This window comes from Ambystoma mexicanum, chromosome 9, assembly GCF_040938575.1.
Source record: "Ambystoma mexicanum isolate Mex_15411 chromosome 9, UKY_AmexF1_1, whole genome shotgun sequence".
Lineage (NCBI taxonomy): Eukaryota > Metazoa > Chordata > Amphibia > Caudata > Ambystomatidae > Ambystoma > Ambystoma mexicanum.
This window is the reverse complement of record NC_090931.1, coordinates 1,433,564,820-1,433,584,242: the sequence shown is the minus strand read 5'-3', so window position 1 is coordinate 1,433,584,242 and position 19,423 is coordinate 1,433,564,820. Positions and strand designations below refer to the sequence as shown.

Here is a 19,423-nt window from a genome sequence, read left to right as displayed (position 1 = left end):
CCTTGGCGTGCCCCCTTTTGCATGGCCCCAGGTGATCCGTGATTGCGCTGGTTCGTCACACTCTACTTCCTTGGCTGCTCACACCGCGCGTACTTTGCCTGCGCGTTCCCTCGATCATGTGGGCCTCTGTTCCCTGCCTGCCAGCTACGCACTCTAGGCTAGCGCAGTTCCTCGCATTTCTGCGTTCACCTGTTCCAGCTCCTGCTCCATCCTCGGCCACCTTGCGCCTGCGCATCCTAGTCTGCGATTCCCACGTGATCCTTGATTGCATTGGTTACTCACACCCCTCATACCTTGTGCACGCACTGCGCATCCTTTGCCCACACGTTCCTTCGCAATCCCTCATTCGCGTGAGCCTCGCACCAGTCTTTTTGCTGTTCCTGCATTGCACTGCTCTGTATTCTGCCTTGCTTTTTCTCCCCCTGTTAGGTTCTTCGTCCATCGTCTGTTCTGTTGTTGCCGTTGATTGTCTTTTGTACTACTGTGCTCTTCCTTTCTCTAGGTTTCTCCTTCTTTCCTGGTTCTGGCTCTGTGAATTGTCTTTATAATGCTTTGCTGTGTTCTTCTTCCTCTAGGTTCTCTTTCTCCGACTGCACTGGTTCTTGTTGCCCTGTAACCTGGTTGTGCACCATACTGCCTGTATTCGTTGCGCCTCTGTGAATTGTCTTTTGTACTGCTGTGCTCTTCCTTCCTCTAGATTCTCTTTCTTTGACTGCCCTGCTAACCTGGTTTTTCATCATACTGCCTTGTGCTTTTGTGTTCTCTCCTGAGCCCTCCAACTAGCGCAGCTAGTTAACTACATACCACTTGTTGTCTCGCTCAGTCTCTTCTGCTTGCATCCCCCCTGTGTTCTCTCCCAGTGTCTGCCCCATTCTGCTGTTCTGCCTCCCCACCTCCCTTCTCTCTCCTCTTCCCCCTCCTCTGCACCATCTATGGTGCTCTCCGTTTCTCCCATCTTCTCCAACGGCTTTTCCATCGACTACCCTCCCCTTCTCATTAAGTCTGGTAGGAAGAAGTTCAAAAAGGATATCCTGGTCTCTAACCCAGGCCTCCCGATCGCAGATACCTACACCAGTGCTTCCTCCATACAAACCCTCACAGATATCCTCTTTGTCCTTCCTTCGCCTGACCTATGGACGCCTCATATGGGCTCTGTGCTCTCTCCTTTCTCTCCTCTCTCATTAATGGTGGCACCCGGTGGATTGCCCGCTTGGCTTCCTTCCACTCCTCTAAGGTCATCATTAATGTTTACCTGAATGGCACCATCTTGGTACAAGGCCCTCAGGCCTACCTCCTCCTCTTTGATAGACACTTCCTGCACCATATCAATTTCCTTTTCTCTCCCGCTTGTCCTTTTCTCCCTTCTTCGGCTTCCTTGCCTCCACCCTCTGCCACTTCTCTGGTGCCCTCTCCCTCCTCCTTGGCAACCTTGCTCTCTCCTCCATCCTCCTCTGCCCTCCTTCAGGCTCCTTCTGCACCTCCGCAGGGAGTACCTCCGATTTGTACCCCTCCCCAGAAGTCTTTCAAGGATGGCAACCTTCTCTACCTTGCCACTCTGAACTCTCGCTCAGCTGTCAATCACTCCTCTAACACCTGCAGTCTCCTAGAACAACTTAACCTTGATCTCCTTGGTCTCATCGAGACATGGTTCACGGCCAGCTCTGTCACAAGCTTTTACACTCTCCTCCCTGATGGCTACAGGATCCTCTCCACGCCCAGATCCAACCATGGGGTGTAGCCTTGATCTTCCCGGAGTGGATTACTGCCTCTATCATTCCCGTGCGGGCCTACTCCTCCTTTGAATGCCTGGTCTGTAGGCTCTCTCTCTCTCCCCTGGCCGGTCTCACAGTGGCTATTATCTACCGACCACCTGGTCAGATATCCTCCTTCCTCTCCGAGTTGGTGGACCTCTCTTCCTCCCTCCTGGTCTTGACCACTCAACTCTTCCTCATAGGAGACTTCAACATCTACCTGGATGCTTCCCGTGCCACCACTGGACTATTCGCGGCCTCTGCGACTCTCTCCATTCTTTCTTCTGGCCCGACTCATTCTGGAGGGCACAATCTTGATATTCTCTCTCTATAATATACACATATATACTTGCACCCATCATGAGGATCCACATGAAGCCTAAAACAAAGTGCAACTCTTGATACGACTCAGACCTCGTTACCCTTAAACACAAGTGTAGGGTGGCTGAGAGGAAATGGTTGGCATCTTGTACATCCTCTGACAAACTGGCCTGCTGCCTACTCCAAAAGCAATACCGACTCTCTGTCATCACGAAGAAGAGAGCTCACATCCAAGCCCACATCTCTACGGCATCTAACAACTCGGCCGAACTCCATCTGCAAGGAACTGGCCAATCCTGCCGCAGTCTCTACCTCTCCTGTTGTCATGATCCATCCCAGGCGAAAATGGGACAGCTAGAGGGCGTACTGAGTGTGCCACCACCTTTTTTACACGCAGAGCCACGGTCTAGTCTTTCAATATGGCTACCGCTGTTTAAGTTCACTGAAAGTACATGCTGGTGCGTTGCAACTCTGTGCATGCCGACGCTTTGTGCATGGTAGAACAGCCTCATGTTCTTTTCTACTGTTCTCTTTGCTCACTTAGCCTACCTTGGTTCTTTCCTGCTCCTGTCCGTACCTCCCGTTTGGTCCGCGCCCCTCACGGCTGCCTTACTTTCACTTCTGGTTCTTCCGTGCTCCCCATGGAGCCCTCACAGTTTGCTCAGCATTCCCTGCCTAGACGCCTACGGGCTTCATCCTTCCCAGCATTGCACATTATTTTCCTTACGGTAATTCGGCTACCTCCCAGTGCATGCTGGTACTTGTATTTCTGCTTCTACGGTATCAAAGAAGACGACATCAAATCCAGTTACGCAGCTACAGTTCACCTTTAGCCACCCCTACTGTCATCTCCACGTTTCTTTTTAGCCTTTGCTTTTTCCCTGGTTTGGAGTGGGCTCCCCAGAGCAAGTCCCTATCTCGTCAAGAAAAAAGGAAATACATCGAAGAAGAAGTCTACCAGAGCCTGGAGAGAATGTGTGGAGACTTCATCCGAAGAACCATCTGAAGACATCACAGAATCCTCAGGTGATGAGTGGGCTATTGAAAAGGGTATTGCTCCTGTTGTTAAACCAGCTGAATCTGAGACCTGTCCCCTCCCAGGCACTCTGTACGGCCCTGGCTTCTCACTTCATCTCTAAAACCCAGGAGAGTCTGTCCAGTCTTTCATCTTTTCCTGCTTCTCCCTCCACTTTCTCCTCTTCCTGTGGCTCCCCTGCGGCCACCACCCCCCTCCCTTCTCTGTTTCCCTCTTATCACCCCGATGAGGTTTCTAGACAAGTCTGATCGATAAAAGCCTCTTTCCTGTTCTTCCAAAACCATCAAGGACCACACTGACACCCTCGCACCAACCTTGGCCGACTTCTGCAACCACTCTTTTGCCACTGGAATCATCCCCTCTGAAGCACTCTCTTGTGCACCCTCTTCTCAAGAAACCCTCAGCCGATCCCTCCCTTCCGGTTCATTATTGCTGGATCTCCATAACTACTTTTCAGGGCAAACTCCTGGAAAAGCTGGCCATCTTCCAGCTTAATCTTCACACTGAATCTGTTGGTTGTCTCCATGACCATCAGTCTGGCTTCAGAGCAGCCAGAAGTACGGAAACTGCTCTCCTGAACATCCGTGAAGACCTGCTCTCTAATCTTGATGCTAATCTCCCCTCTGTCCTCATCCTACTTGATCTCTCTTCTGCCTTTGACATGGTCTCCCATGCCATCCTGCTCAAACGGCTCCATGATAACCTGGGTATCACTGATCAGGTTCTGGCTTGGCGTCTTTCCTCTCCGACCGACCCTCCCAGGTCCAACTTGGGTCCTTCCTCTCCTGTGGTGTTGCCCAGGGGTCTAACCTTTCTCCCAGGTTATTCAACCAATACCTGCCACCTCTCGCCCACTGCATTGCTAGTTTCTGCTCCAACTTCCAGCACTATGCGGATGACAGCTTGCTTTCAGGCTCCCCTCTGCCGACTCTTCTCCTTCTCTCATCCCGGATTGTCTGTCTGCAATCCAGGAGTGGTGTGCCGCCAACTATCTCTGCCTGAATGCCAGTAAGATGTAGATCCTCCTCATCGGCACACCTGTACCTTTCTTTCCTGCCACTCTCTAGCCAGCCTCCCTTGGCCCTCTTCCTGCTTCCACCTGTGAGACTAAGAACCTCGTGGTCATCTTCGACTCCACACTTTCCTTCTCTCCTCACATCTCGGAGGTCTCTAAGCAGTCAAACTACAAACTGCACCTCCTCGGAGGTATTCTTCCTTTACTCTCCTTCCCCCAGAAGCTCTCTGTCTCCAGAGCTCTGGTTCCCTTAGGCCTGACTACTGATATGATATGGCATTTATAACACGCCTATACACAGGTGTTTCAAGGCGCAAAGGCTGCAAAAGCCTCTTTTTAAATCTGTCTGCGTCTTATCTCCGTCCTCTGCAACTCATCCAGAACAGGACTGCGAGATTTGTCCTTTGCCTCATGGCCTGGGATCGTATCTCTCCAGCCCTGAAATCTCTCCATTGGCTCCCAGTGGCTGCAAGGATCAAGTTCAAGACCATTTGCATTGTCCACAAGGCCTTCTGGGGCCTGGGACCACAATACCTCCAACTCTCTCTTTGGAAATACCTTCCTACTCAAGCTCTTCGCTCCTCCCACTCCTTGAGGGTCAGTCGCTTTTCCAAGCAATGAGATGGGGTAGATCTCTTTCTTCGGCTGGGGCCTCCCTTTGGGACAGCCTCCCTGCCTCTCTAAAACTTGAGCAGAACCATCTCCAGTTCCGGAGGCAACTCACGACTTTCCACTTTGCTTTCCTCTTCCCTTCAGATCTCCTGTCCGATACTGCACTGGTCTCCTGGCTACCCCCTGAACTACAGGCCCAGGTCCCTGCCCTCCCAGCTGCACACCTGCACTGCCTCCTGGCAACCCTGCACTTGGGTCTGTATCTGCATCCCTACAAACCCCCTACCTGCACTTATCAGACACTTGTTGTCTGCACCCAACCTTGCACTGCCACCTGCTGGCCACACTACGTGTTCTTTGATGTTTGATCCTTTGTCTTGCACTTCTCCTCCTCCTCCTCTTCCCCTGGCACTGTACCCCTTCCCTCTCCCTTGTACCTGCAGAATCTCAATGTCACTAGGGCTCAGTGGAGTAACTTTGCTGAAAATGTTGGGGAGGGGGGACATGACATCTGACGAAAAGCTGCCCAGCCAAATGAATGGGAACAAAAATGGTGTGCCTTGAAAGTTGGGGGGGGGGGACAAACACCCCTGTCCCCCTAAAATTACGCCCATGCTAGGCCTAGTAAGATCGTTGTCTTGTCCTCACCTTGTTTCCCCTCCCTTGCCTCCTTGAAACACGTGTGTATAGGCACGTTATAAATACCATATCATATCATATCATGCTAGCCCACTCACATAGGCGAGAAGATTTAATGAAGCACAAGCAGCATTTTCATGGTACGCAACCTTGCTGGCGAATATGAGGATGTTTGAAACTTTTTGTCATTAAATGCAAACGAACTTTGCAGTAAATGACAAATAAAAGTTTAACTGTACATGGCAGGCAGGCCTTTCGGTGGCAGCATTGCACCAAATATAAAGTGTGCGTATGGTGACATGGACCATTTTACGAAAAGCACTGCTAAATATTTTGTTAGGTCGATTATGTAAACTAAGGAACTCGCCCTCAATATCTAGTGGGATTTTTACGATTTTGAAAGGCATGATTTTATTGTAGTCTCTCTCTTCATCACCATCTCCCACCCCATCCTCACATTCTCCCATCACTACCTTACCCTTCAGTATCCACACACCAAGGTCTGCCAACACAGTTGCTGGGTCGCAATACGCTAAATAATCAGACAATACTCGGCGCCTTAAGACTACTGTCGTGACAGGTGCAGTACAAATACTTCATAACATAACATGTCTACCTTTTGCCAAATGGCAAGAACCCAAGCATTATTATTCACAAATAAAAGACATGGCCTAAGCAAGTAAAGTGTTTATCAAGGTTTGCCATGCCGTTTCAGAGGTATTCATAATGTGATCCCGACACCCTCTGTCCATTCCCCTAGCCCCTTCATATCTGGTCTTTGTCCAGTTGTGCTTTCTGCACATGTCAAGCCCCATCCCTCCCCACAAAATTATGTAAAGATCCCTGTGCACTTATGTAACTTGCATGTAAATCTATGTCTTTTATTAAGCACGCAGATGCCTCTGGGGGTGCACTACCGAAAACAGCGATAAGCCTACACTGTTTTAGCATATCTTTTGACTTTTAGTTTGTGTAATAAGTGCAGCACATTTGATTTCTGGGACAAAACCTCAAACTAGCTGTGACAAATCAACTTCCGGGGCACCAGTGGTCCAGGGATGAATTACGGTTTCTAAACCATCAATCAGCCCCACATCACAAGTACACCAGAAGGGATCGAAGAGATTGGAATACAAGTGAATTATAAACCTTCTTGTTCAACTTTGGTAACGTGGACGGAACGGCAGGCTGATCTCCACAAGGTTGTGGATCGTTGGTTAGTTGCAACAAAGCAAAAATGCAATTTTTACCCAATGATAAAAGGGACTGTCCAGTCAAGATTGTATAAATGTATCTACTTTATTATTACTACAACAGACAGTTCTAGCACACAACAAAACCCACACTGTAAAGGAACACAGAGGAAAGACAGTTTCACAAAGGAAAGGGCTGCATTCTGGATACTGACAGGAGGGTAGTCAGTAAAGCAATCAGTCTTAACTGTTCAAGGTTATTTTGTTTCAGCACCAAGGGAGCAAGGGGTCGTAAATTTCACTAGGGGCCTTTCGGAGAAGGACAGAACCACAATGTCACAATGTACCTGGTGCTTGAGATCATCTTGATTCTCGACAGCGGCAAGTTAGTTACAGGACACTTTGCAGCTCCTGCGACAGAGTTCAAGATGGGAGACAGCTGCAGGTATCAGGCGGCAGGCAGTTTGGGAAGCGAGGTTGGATCGATGGCTGCAGGCTAGCCTACACGGCGGCCCCGGGGTCAAGAATCTAGGTCTCTGTGCTGGTTCGCGGATCAGGAAGAATGGTCGAGGCGTCTCGGGCGGCTTTAGTGACTGCAGCGTGACAACAGTCAGTGGTGCAGCCGGTCGCGGTTCGTGGGCTCGACTGTCACAAAAAATATCCTTAAAAGAAGGACGCTGGTTGAGGCTTGTTGTGGCACTCCTCCTAGCTTCTTCGAAGGGCTTGTATCATCCTTTAAGGCAGACAGCCCTAAGCTGAGGAGAGTGTTTGCAGGCAACACCCTTGTCTTTGTTCAGACACTCTCTGGCACTTCCCACCTAGGAAGCTTGCTGGCAGAATCTTGCTGGGCACGTTGTGTGATGGCTGCATACTGGTTCTGGAGCTGCTGGACAGTCCAGTATCTCCCTATATTCCCGGGGAGATGTTAAGGGGAGGGATCTTGCTTCCCTCTTGGAAATCCTGGCCTTCCTTCACTGGCGGAGCTGTAATGCAGACAGTACCTTCAGCCAGGGTCCAAATGAGTCCTTCTCACTCCTTTCAAAGTCATCGGGTGATCTGCTAAGAGAGGGGCTCAGTCCGCTTTTCAAGCCAAATGGGCCTCAGTGATTGGTGCAGGCAAAGCCTACCTTAATGGACCAATCAGGGGTCCCCACCAACAATCTTCTGTTATGCGTGAGGTCATAACCAGAGTGCTTTGCGACAGGAAAGCTAAGGGGTGACGACATGTACTAAGTTCCACCCATCTTCCTGTCTGTTGTGGATCAAAGTGTCTCTCTAGTTAATTGAGCTCTCTGTTACTCCTGATCAAAGCGCAGGTCTCCCTTGAAGTGTGTGGCGAGAACAGACTTTCTGTCTCCATCAATTAACATATTTCTTCCCTCTTAAAGGGGGTCTCCCTGCAGGTGTTGCCTACTGTAAACAGTTGTCCCAGACATAATATTCATGGCCCTTCCTACAGAGGGGTGGGGGCTAGATTCAAGCTGACACATTGCATATCAAAGAGGTGTTGGGGTTTCCTGTCCCTTTTGTTAGTTCTGTGACCAGGCCTCTTCACAGGCCTGCCTCAATTAACTCTCATCAGTATGCGCTGCCACCATACAGAACTTTGAGAAAAGAACAGGGCAGATCCATGGAACCTTTGATATTTAATTAAGCTGGCCATGGCCGCAGGAAGGTGTTGCCTGCATCCCTCCCCCTTCCTGAGATGCTTTGATTTACCTGTGGCTGTCACATTCCAGCTAAATGTGACAGGGAGGACTGCGCCTGTAGGCTGTGTTTGCCCAGAGTACACTTGACTATGTGTTTGTTGTGTGGCAAGCATATGAAAACGTGTGCGGATTAGCCCCACACATTTTCAGATGTTGAGCTCCCATCATTCTATTTCTCACAAAATGTCTAAAAAGCCCAGGCAACCGCACACTCCCCGTGCGGATGGTGAAATTCCTCACACTAGCCTACTTCGATTTGTAGTGCTCAGCCCAAAAAACAGACTTGAATACATTTACAGCCTTTAACATTTTTGTTTGTATTTTTTCGGGCAAAAACATGTTGACGTGAGTTCCCCCGCTTTTCTGGAGCAAGTGCAGGGCATGCTGATTTCACATAGCATAGGGTTTTAAAAATGTCGGCTCTCCCGATATTTTGGACTACAACTCCCATCATCACTATAATGGTGAAAAAAAACAGGCGAGTTCTAGTCCCAACATCTGCAGAGCCACAAGTTGCAGACCTTGCAGACATTGAGCAAGACAATGCTAGTGAAATAACTCAGGGAGCAAATGCACCTGCTGCATGGATCTGTGTGTGTGTAACCTGCAGGTCACAGGCCCCAATCCCTACATGGGCATCTCCAACTCTCACCCTCGAGTACAATACAACCAGCTTCATTCAGCGGAGTAATAATAACTAGTAGTAGTCAATGCCTTCATAATTAACCTCTCCCTGCCAATCAGAAAGCAGTCAATAACTCCAGGTATAAAGTGCACTTGAAACACTAACCAGAGCCGCAGTGTTAGAGGCAACATCAATTATGAAGCAAACAGTGTCACAGAGAAGGTCCAACCAATTAACAGTTCTCTCCGTCATAATCAGATCTTTGAGACAGGAAATTGACCGCAAATAAAAAAGGAAAATAACAGTAAAGCAAAAAAGTTTTAACCTAGAATGCGGAGCTCCTTATTACGTAGAAACAAGTACAATACCAGTTTTGTATATAGCGCAAAAGACCCAGGCGCTGTAATTATAGCAGATTTTGTTACCTAACTTGAGGGTACTGCAATGTTTAAAGAATAGCTTTGATTTCAAAGCGTTTTAGTCAAATGAAAGAAAACGGAGATCCATATAAATGCTGGCTCATTTTCTTTCACAACGGGGTGGTTACAGGCCGGGCAGGAAAATGGCCTTAACAAGACGGCAAGGAGCTTGTGCAACGTTTGTCTTGCCGGAACTCTATTCCGTCCTGAAGCCCTGGGCTGCTCTGGAGAAAACTTGGCAGAAAGTGTGCTCAGTACAGAAACAGTCAAAGCCTCAGGTCTAGAAGCTCGGCTGTCTGTCTTCTTCTTGCCAATATATTTTATCCATCAGCGGTGATTATTGGATACCGAGGCTTGAGCCTCATTACTCCATCTTCTCGGGTTGAGTATGTAGTCGTGGGTTAGTATACTTCTTGGTCTGCATGGACATCTAGAAGCGGTCTGAATTGGTATTTTTATATGCCTTACCATTTACAGACATTTTTGTTAGGGTGAGTATTGTGACCACTGAAAAGAGCAGATCACAACTTCCATTCCTCACTCGAAGGGTTTCTTGCTGAATCACTAGCACAAACATGTTTTAAATATAAAACTTTGGGCATTTGTGTGTTCCCTAAATGCTCTTCGTTTTATGCAAATCACCAAGCTTGGGTTCTGTGAAGAGATAGGGCGTTTTGTTGCTGACCTGGCCTGGGCCACGCCCTCTGTCCCTCCTCGCTCCCCACAATGAGGTAGGTGTTATCTGAGTAAATTGTTTCCATTTCCAGCACTACTTACAAGACCACCTGTGTTACCCTTCGGCAGCTTGCTGCCCTCAGCTTTCCTTTTGATCATAACTTGAGGGAGGGCAATTATCTCATGGTAATGACTGTGGCTGGAAAGGATACATTATTTAAGAGACAATTCAATCTGTGTTGTGTGCGAATTTTGTGGCCAGCATTAATGGTTCCATGTGATAATGTTGCCTGGAAAGAGTAACCAGGAATTTGTTCCTGACCCCCTAAAATATTTTCCCCAAAATATTCTAGGAGGGGCATCATTTTATATTATAAACTCCCATGTAGACTATTTGGGGAAAGTGTTTGGTTTTATTAAGGGGGAATTTTAGGGAAATGTCGCCCCCTGGCTGCAATTTCCCAGACAACTTCATCACTGGACTCATTATACATGAGACTGTTGTTGCTAAGATGGCCTGCACACCCTTATGGGATTTGACAAAAGGCAGTCAGGGGATGGATGGATGCGTCTAGACCTGTGGTTCAGCAAAGGAGAATGACTTTTCCAGTTTTATCATTTATCATTACATTTGATTGCACGCCCAAACCTGTGGCTATCACGGCGTCGTTTTTCAAGGTTCCTTACAAGCTTACATTTCGCATGTCAGTTACATAGAAGTCTTACAAACTGGATTGTTACATGAATGTGTTACTACTTCTTGGTTACAGTGTGAAGTGCTTGGCTAATGTGATGTATGACTATACAGAAGCGTGAATGCATAGCACAACATATATACATAGGCGTTGTATTCGTCGGAGGGTTAGTATGCATTAAAAAGCTAGGATTTTAGCAGTTTCTTGAAATTGAAGTTTCATTATCAGAGGGGTCAGCAGAGAAGGGACTGGTGTTCGTAACCCAATGGTTAATCGATTGTTTAACTGCTAACCCCTGCAGCCGTCCATTTGCCTTTACGGCCAATTATTCTTTGCGCATGCACCCCCATGCACTACTTCTTATCCCCACAAATTGGCATGACACAGAATTTCAAATGGCATACTTGGCCGCAGTTTTTATTTCCTTGACAACAGAATTCTTTGTACACATTTGTGAACTTCATTCTGCCCGTGTGGCGTTTGCTTGCCGGACTTCCTTTGCTTCCCCCTCTCTCCGTAGGCCCCCAACTCCCCCGACCCATTGTACCTGTTCCTATCCTGCCCGTGCAGGTGTCCGAGGGTGGGGAGAGCGCCGTTTGTTTAGGGGGAAGCTGAGCCTTATTTGTCCCTACCAGACGCCCCCGCCGTTTAGGCCCCCAAGAGGCGCTGGTCCGGAAGAGCGAAGACCCATTCCGTTTCCTTCTGGCTCGTCCGGAGTCTATCATTTGTGCTTGGTTGCCCAAACACCGCCAACTTGTCACATCCTGGCCTGGGTGTCCTGCGACAGCAACACCCCAGGTCTCCTGCTCTTCTGCTTGTATTTCGTGGGTGGGTGGGTGGAAAACGAAATTTCTTCCATCAGCGAGGTGGCGACCGGGTCCCAGTGCAGGAGCGAGATGCCTGGCACCCCGGTCCCGCCTGCTTAAATCCTGATGTCCCCGCCCATTTCCTTTTGTTCTGCCCTTCGCGGGCTTTTGGCCCATTAGGCCTTTGGCGCCTTTCCGCCCCTCGCCTTTTGACCCCCAGGGGATGGTTCCAGGTCCTGGCGGCATGACACCGCAGGGGTTAACCTGCTGCCTCCTCCATTTTTAGCTGATTTTTCCGTCGTCAGCTCCATAACCCCTGCAGCCGTCCATTTGCCTTTACGGCCAATTATTCTTTGCGCATGCACCCCCATGCACTACTTCTTATCCCCACAAATTGGCATGACACAGAATTTCAAATGGCATACTTGGCCGCAGTTTTTATTTCCTTGACAACAGAATTCTTTGTACACATTTGTGAACTTCATTCTGCCCGTGTGGCGTTTGCTTGCCGGACTTCCTTTGCTTCCCCCTCTCTCCGTAGGCCCCCAACTCCCCCGACCCATTGTACCTGTTCCTATCCTGCCCGTGCAGGTGTCCGAGGGTGGGGAGAGCGCCGTTTGTTTAGGGGGAAGCTGAGCCTTATTTGTCCCTACCAGACGCCCCCGCCGTTTAGGCCCCCAAGAGGCGCTGGTCCGGAAGAGCGAAGACCCATTCCGTTTCCTTCTGGCTCGTCCGGAGTCTATCATTTGTGCTTGGTTGCCCAAACACCGCCACGCCACTGAGTGGGTTCTCGCCCACTGTGGCTCCCCTTCCTCCTGACTCCTACTCCCCTTCCAGTAACTTGCTAAAGATGTCCCCGAAAAAGGAGCTCCGTCTCGTTCGTGGACAAGTTTTCCACCGTCCGATAGGAAGTACTCGGGTGTTTCCCCATCACTCCAGCCATGCCTATTCTGATCGGGGACCCCTGCCCTTGTAATTTTGCCACACTCCCCCTCAGCCTCCTTCTTCCCTTCTCAACTACTGCCTGGCTCTCTGCCCCCTTCCCTTGCGCCGGGGGAATCCCTTCCGACCCTACAATTTCGCCCAACTGTGCTGCTATTTCCTGCAATGATCTCGTAATGTCCCTCAGCCGGACACCCCTTCCCAGGCTGGTCAGGTCGTTCCCTCCCAGGAGTATTACCAACCCTCCTGTTTCTGCCGCCTACTCAGCAATTTCCATAGCTGCCCCTCTAGCTGCGCCAACTGCATCCCTGGCCCCCGTGCCACTCCCCCTTGCCTCGCCGGCCATCGGCGCCTCCCGCCGCCGAGTCCAGCTCGCCTTAGCCTTTGAGATGCATGCGCGCCCCACTACCTACACGGTACGTTTCCTCCTTCCTTGTGCTGCTGTGAAGTGACAACAGGAGGGAACGGCATGGCTAACTTATATTTTGTGTGTCTGATATATCGTTTGCAACAACCTGAAGACCATCCCCCCACTTTTTGCTGTCTTCCGGCCATGCCTTCACGGGGACCCTTCTGCCCCTACCCCTTTCCCCTTGCTCCACCTTAACCAGGGTGGGCCAGCTCTGGGACACCTCTGCCCCTGCCACCTTTCCAACCTGCTCCGCCTTAACCAGGGCGGGCCTGCTCCTGCTCCACCTTACCAAGGTGGGCCAGCTCTGGGACACCTCTGCCCCCGCCACCTTTCCAACTCGCTCCGCCTTAACCAGGGCGTGCCTGCTCCGGGACATTTCTGTCCTTGCCACCTTTCCATCTTGCTCCACCTTAACCAGGGTGGGCCAGCTCTGGGACACCTCTGCCCCTGCCACCTTTCCAACCTGCTCCGCCTTAACCAGGGCGGGCCTGCTCCTGCTCCACCTTACCAAGGTGGGCCAGCTCTGGGACACCTCTGCCCCCGCCACCTTTCCAACTCGCTCCGCCTTAACCAGGGCGTGCCTGCTCCGGGACATTTCTGTCCTTGCCACCTTTCCATCTTGCTCCACCTTAACCAGGGTGGGCCAGCTCTGGGACACCTCTGCCCCTGCCACCTTTCCAACCTGCTCCGCCTTAACCAGGGCGGGCCTGCTCCTGCTCCACCTTACCCAGGGTGGGCCAACTCTGGGACACCTCTGCCCCTGCCCCCTTTCCAACTTGCTTCGCCTTAACCAGGGCGAGCCTGCTCTGGGACACTTCCGCCCCTACCATCTTCCGTCTTGCTCCACCTTAACCAGGGTGTGCCTGTTCCGGGACACTCCTACCCCTGCCATCTTTTCACCTTGCTCCTCCTACTGCACCCGAAAAAAGGCTCCTCCCCACTTTTTATCCAGCAAAAGCTTCCCAATCAATTTAACCTGGCTCAGCCTGCCCTTGCAGGCGTTCCCCTGTTAGGAGAGGGCCATTCCTGGCGGGTGAGGTTGAGCTGACTTCCTTTTGCTTGATTTCCAAAACCGCCCTGCCTTCATTGCCCCTTCTCTTACTCTTCCCGTCCGCCACCCTTGGCCCACCCTCTGGCGTCTAGGTAGGGTGCACTTGGAGACCTGAAGTCCCAGCTCACTGTGGAGCCGTCACCTGCAATGACTCTAAATGCGTCCCTATATGCCGATTGCTCCAATCAACATACACCAAGGCATTAGCTGGCTGTGAGCCCCCAAGACAACAGACAGTCCCCCAGCCAGGTTTTTGGTGGCTATTCCCATTATATGTATGCCACCAGACTGCCGTGTCGGTTTGTTGCAGCTCCCCGCCTGTTTCCAGAAGGCCCTGCGTACCGTGGCGGCCCACTAAGGTGGACTTGACCCGTGCATAACCGTGGGGGCAGCTTTCCTTGCACTATCTCCCGGACCCAACCATTGAAGCTGCTCCCCAACTGTGACGTTAGGCATCTCCTCCTATGGGGATCCAGTGTGCCTATTGTATCGGCCTTTCCCACCAGGCACCCTTCCCTCACCCGTACCAGGTGCACTACCACCGATTGCAACCGTGCCTATCTCTCCTTTTGAACCTTCTCTGTGGCGTGCTGTAATTTGAACCACCTGTCCCCTGCACAGATCGTTAATTTGGAGCCCTGTGCCCACTCCCTTGTTAACATAGTGCACACATTTTAAATTGCAACGGCCTCGCCCCAAAAGGCCACCCGGCCGCCCCTGCGCCACCCCTTATATGACCAATGCCCTCACTCTTAACCGGAGTACTGACGCCATTGTCAAAACATGCATAATATTCATATGAAAGTTATCTGGGGGAGCCTGCCATTTGTACCACCCTGTACCCTGCATGATCATTAATTTGGCGCCTGGTTTCGTATGCCTAGCTGTCAGGTCGTGCTTCCTGACCAAGGAAACTGCGGCCCGCCACCGCACAACCCTTAACAAAACCGAAAAATTACCTTCCCCAGTCCGTTTCCCTTATCTACTCTTCCCCGGGCCGTGGCCAAACCACTTCACATTCCCCTTCTGCTAACGCGCTGCTGTAACATACCTGCAAATAATCACTATTGTTGAGGCCTAACCAAACTGCCCCCGGGCTTTGCAAACGCCTTATTCGGCGTTGCGCGTCATTGCTGACGCCCCAACAGAAACTGGCCAGATATGTAACAAACGCCAAAGTCACAGAATGTAAGTCCTCAAAGGACAAACCTCCCTTCTTGCTCATCCTTCCAAAACATTTACAACGAACACGTGGGAAACCCCGAGCAATCAATGGTACAACTCAAATGAAAACCACCCTTCCTGTTCGGTTAGAACTGCCTTCCGTGTGGGCTGCCTTGCCACTGATAACTCGACTGCTTTGATGGCAGTCTGGCTGAGTGGCCTCGCCCCACGTTGCCTTTATCCAAAGCGGCTATTCCAATGTCCCTGCTCTAGTGTAGTTACCCCGACTCCAGGCTCCGTTATTATTCCTCCCTGCTGCATTCTCAGCTGTGGTTGCAACCCTTTAGAACTGGTAACTAGTTATTCTTGCACTAGTCTCTTAGCAACGAATCAGCCATGTCCATTACTTTGACAGAGAAATTGCTGTTCCTATACCAGTGCGACTTGTTCGATCAGCTGTATTCCAAATCCATAGAAATCCTGAAACCCATTCGTCACTCAAAATCTGGTGTATTTGCCAAAATTATGCCTCTTCCACCAACGTATTCCTAGGAACCTAACCCGGTAGTTATTCCCATTATTCCAGTAAAATTCCGGCGGGCGGTGTCTGTAGACTTGCCGTCTCTACTCCCTGCATTTGCTCTGCAGTGATGCTAGATTGCCTTTATAATAACAACTAATTCACCACTTTTATTCTTAACGCTCTTTCCTTTATTTATTTGGCCTGTCTGTGTTTACTCCGTTCCCCTTGGATTGTTGCCCTTATACCACAAAATCGGCCCTCAGTTGTGTACCTCATAGCGGCCTACATTCAGTTGCCCTGGTTGCACTGTTAGTGCCCAATATTACGTGCCGGATAGGGGCATTTGCGCGCATTCCCCTGCACCCTGCGACACCCCGCTTCAATCTCGCGTTCAGACCAAGCGCTTTGGGGTCATTATAATTGCAGGCGTCTGGCTTTGCGCCGGCCCGCCGCAGTAGAATGCTATGTGTACGCCTGCATTGCGTTTCCCCTGTTCCCCCTTTCTACCTCCTGGAACAGTGGTACACCATCGCTGCCTGCGAGACTATTCGTCCTGCATGCTGTATTTTCATGCTGCGTATGTAACTCAAGTGTCAGCTTTTACCCTACTGGGAACGTTCGCGTTTAATGTCATTCTAGTTAGCCACAGAAACCTGCGTATATTAATGAAGGTGGACTCGGCTGCTCCGGCCCCGCAGAACAGGGGGCACCCAAGCCTTGTTTCAAAGTTATTTCCAGTAGTTACGATATAATATGTATAACCTGCTCACTACCCAGAGGTTTCTTAAACGCGGCCCCGTGGATCAGACATGTGTTATTCCGTAACGCTTTGTGAGCAAGTTGCCCTTGCAGCCATCCAGCGTGACGACCTTCCCCAAAACACTGGAACACCCGCGAAACAGTTCACGTCCCCACCGAACCCGGCACGTGTCCCCTGCAATGTGCTTCCCTCATGCCCTGCACTGCCATCGACCCCCCCATATTGCAAACCCGTGTGTCTGCCTGCCGCGTGTGGCGCACGGCCGCCCATTCCACGATTGGCCTCTGTGCTGAGATTCTGTCAGCCGCGACCGGCACCCCTGCGCCCAGTCCTGCTTTCAACCTCCAACATTACCCTGCTCCTTACCCGACGCACCCTCCTGGCTGCAACATGCTGCTGCTTGGCTGGAACCCACGAGTGCCGGAGCCCTTCTTCTCTGGCTGGAACCATTCTTCCGTCTCTGGAACGCGACCCAGGCAGCAACACGAACGAAGGACACTCCACAGCAAACGAAATTTCTTCCATCAGCGAGGTGGCGACCGGGTCCCAGTGCAGGAGCGAGATGCCTGGCACCCCGGTCCCGCCTGCTTAAATCCTGATGTCCCCGCCCATTTCCTTTTGTTCTGCCCTTCGCGGGCTTTTGGCCCATTAGGCCTTTGGCGCCTTTCCGCCCCTCGCCTTTTGACCCCCAGGGGATGGTTCCAGGTCCTGGCGGCATGACACCGCAGGGGTTAACCTGCTGCCTCCTCCATTTTTAGCTGATTTTTCCGTCGTCAGCTCCAATAGCGCCGTACGGCCACTGGGCAGTACAGCAACAACCATTTCTGAATGAGGGGTGCAGGTGCCTACCCAGAGCTGCCTAACCTCTGGGATTGACACACAGACTCAGGGTTTTTGGAGACTTCCTGTGGGTATCCAAAAGACAGCGAGATGCCGCCGCCTGGATGTCTGGTCTGCAGAAAAAAGGAAATAACCGCGCTTGTATTCCCCACCTGGATTCGAACCCATGTCCTAAGAAAAACCAAAGGACACCAAGGTTTTAAAAGACTAGTCATCTCACTGTGCTACCTAGCAAGTACAATGTATTGCGAGATGTATGTGTCTTGCGCAATCTACCCCTTGCCGTACATTTATACCCTTTTCGCTAAATAAAAGGGTCTATACATGTGTCAAGTTGGTGTATTATCATGTCTGTACTTGTAATGCATTCCAAACAGAGTACTATTGAAATTCAATAACTAAACATATGTCTATAAATCGAAGCCTGCTCTCAAGTCCCTGCTGCACCACTTAAGTGTGTGATCTTGGGCAAATCAATGTATTATTCTGTGACTTAGCCATGAGTGTTCGAATGAAAAAGTGGGGCAGTGGTAGAGTAGTGTATACTTATGGGAGGGGTCTTAGGGGCGGGCTGAGAACACCAGACACCTCAGGATTTTGAAATGTGCCCTCCCACCTCCCTCCCCCCCGCGTGTTTTGGTCTCTCGTGGCGTATGTTGATCGACCTTACCGTGAGACAGAATCATATATGTGTATTAGTCATATATATTTTTTTTTTATCGGAGCACTAGAGACGATAAAAAAAACGGAGTGTCCGTAGTACAGGAGCCAACGGGCGCACACGCCTACAGCAGAGTGTTATCTAAGCGCTGGGAGCCGTCCGCCCTACCCAGCCCACCGGTGCTCGCTGGCCTTTTAGATGCATTAAATTAATCTAACGCGTTACATAACTTACCATTATTTTGCACACCCCAAACATAACAGAGGCTCGTGAGCTACGACCCTTTCAAAATGCCCAGACAGTACGTTTTAATGACACTTTCAAAAGAGACCGGCATTTCAACATGGGGGGGGGGCTTACATCTTACATAGGCGCCCCTCACACTCACCTGCAGCTCGTGGGTCCGCAGTGCGTACCCCTTGACGAAGAACCAGTACAGGTTCTGGAGCAGGGTGGGCCCCGGCAGGTCCTGGTAGCCCTTCAGCCTCTGCTCCCCCTGGGATGCGCCGGCGGCGGCCACCTCCTCAGCAGCGGCGCTAGCCTTGGCCCTCTGCGGGCTTCCCCACAGCCTGCACGGCGGCAGGAGCAGGCTGCGGCACCGGGGGCTGAGGCGGAGGGTGCACGGGGTGGCCATGGCTGGGGGCGGGTCACTGCTGCTCCACACGGCTCTCAGGACAGCGCAGGCTGCAGTAACGGGGCCGGGGACGCTCGGGCGGTGACGCGGTGCTGGCCCCTGTGCCTCCACACCGCACAGCACCGCCACACCTAGACAGGAGCTGCCAGAGCTGGGCCACGACTGGAAGCTGCGGTGACCTGGGCAAGCGCGGCTCGGGCTGGCACCGTGCCAGCTCGGCCGTGTTTACAGCCGCCTTCTGTTGCCAAAGGGCATTTCCTGGACTCTCGAGCAGGAAACGGAGCTCGCAACCACAGGTTGCTGGGTCCACCGCAGGTTGGCTGATCAGGGGCGGACTGGCCTATAGGAAACTCTGGGGATTCCCCAGTCGACCGCTACACCCGGGGCCTCTTATGTGTAATAACCTTATTTTCTCATAGGCGCATTGCTGAACATGTGTGATTTGGGGCCACTGTAAACATCCTTTGCATGGCCTCTTTTGGTTTCCAGTCCACCCCTGGCTGGTCTCCAGCAGTGGCAGATTTAAGGCAAAGGGCCCCGTGGGGAGCACCTGGTACAGGGCCCTAGGTGGGCGGGTCATGGAGGTGGAGCTTTGGGTGGGAGGAGTTCAGTGTGGTCACAAGAGCAGGACTATGAGAAAGAGGGGCGAGGGAGACAGAGGGGCAAGGGAGAAGTGAGATGAAGGGATGAGAACGAAGGAGAAAGAAATATAAGTAAAGACAGGGAGGCTGGGAGAGGTAGTAAGAAATATTATATAAAGTGAGTAAAGAGAAAGAAAGATGGAACATAGGATGGAAGAGGAAGTCGTGGGGGAAGGGCGATGGGGTTAGAGAAGAAGACAGGTGAGAGAATGGTAGAGAAACAGATGAAAAACGAGATAGGGGGGATGGATGGGAAGGGAGAAGAAGGCGGGCTGGACAAGAAAGATAGAGAAACACAC

General features: G+C 51.1%; 1 protein-coding gene across 1 annotated transcript in view; it reads right to left on the bottom strand.

Moving 5' to 3' along the window:
* Positions 1 to 18,741, bottom strand: part of CYP27A1 (cytochrome P450 family 27 subfamily A member 1) — a 189,137-nt gene extending 170,396 nt beyond the window's left edge. The window contains exon 1 of the mRNA XM_069616854.1: positions 18,238 to 18,741. Coding sequence (XP_069472955.1) covers positions 18,238 to 18,483 — 246 coding nt within the window. The 5' untranslated portion in view covers positions 18,484 to 18,741. The remainder of the gene's footprint in view (positions 1 to 18,237) is intronic.
* Between the last annotated feature and the right edge of the window lie 682 nt (positions 18,742 to 19,423).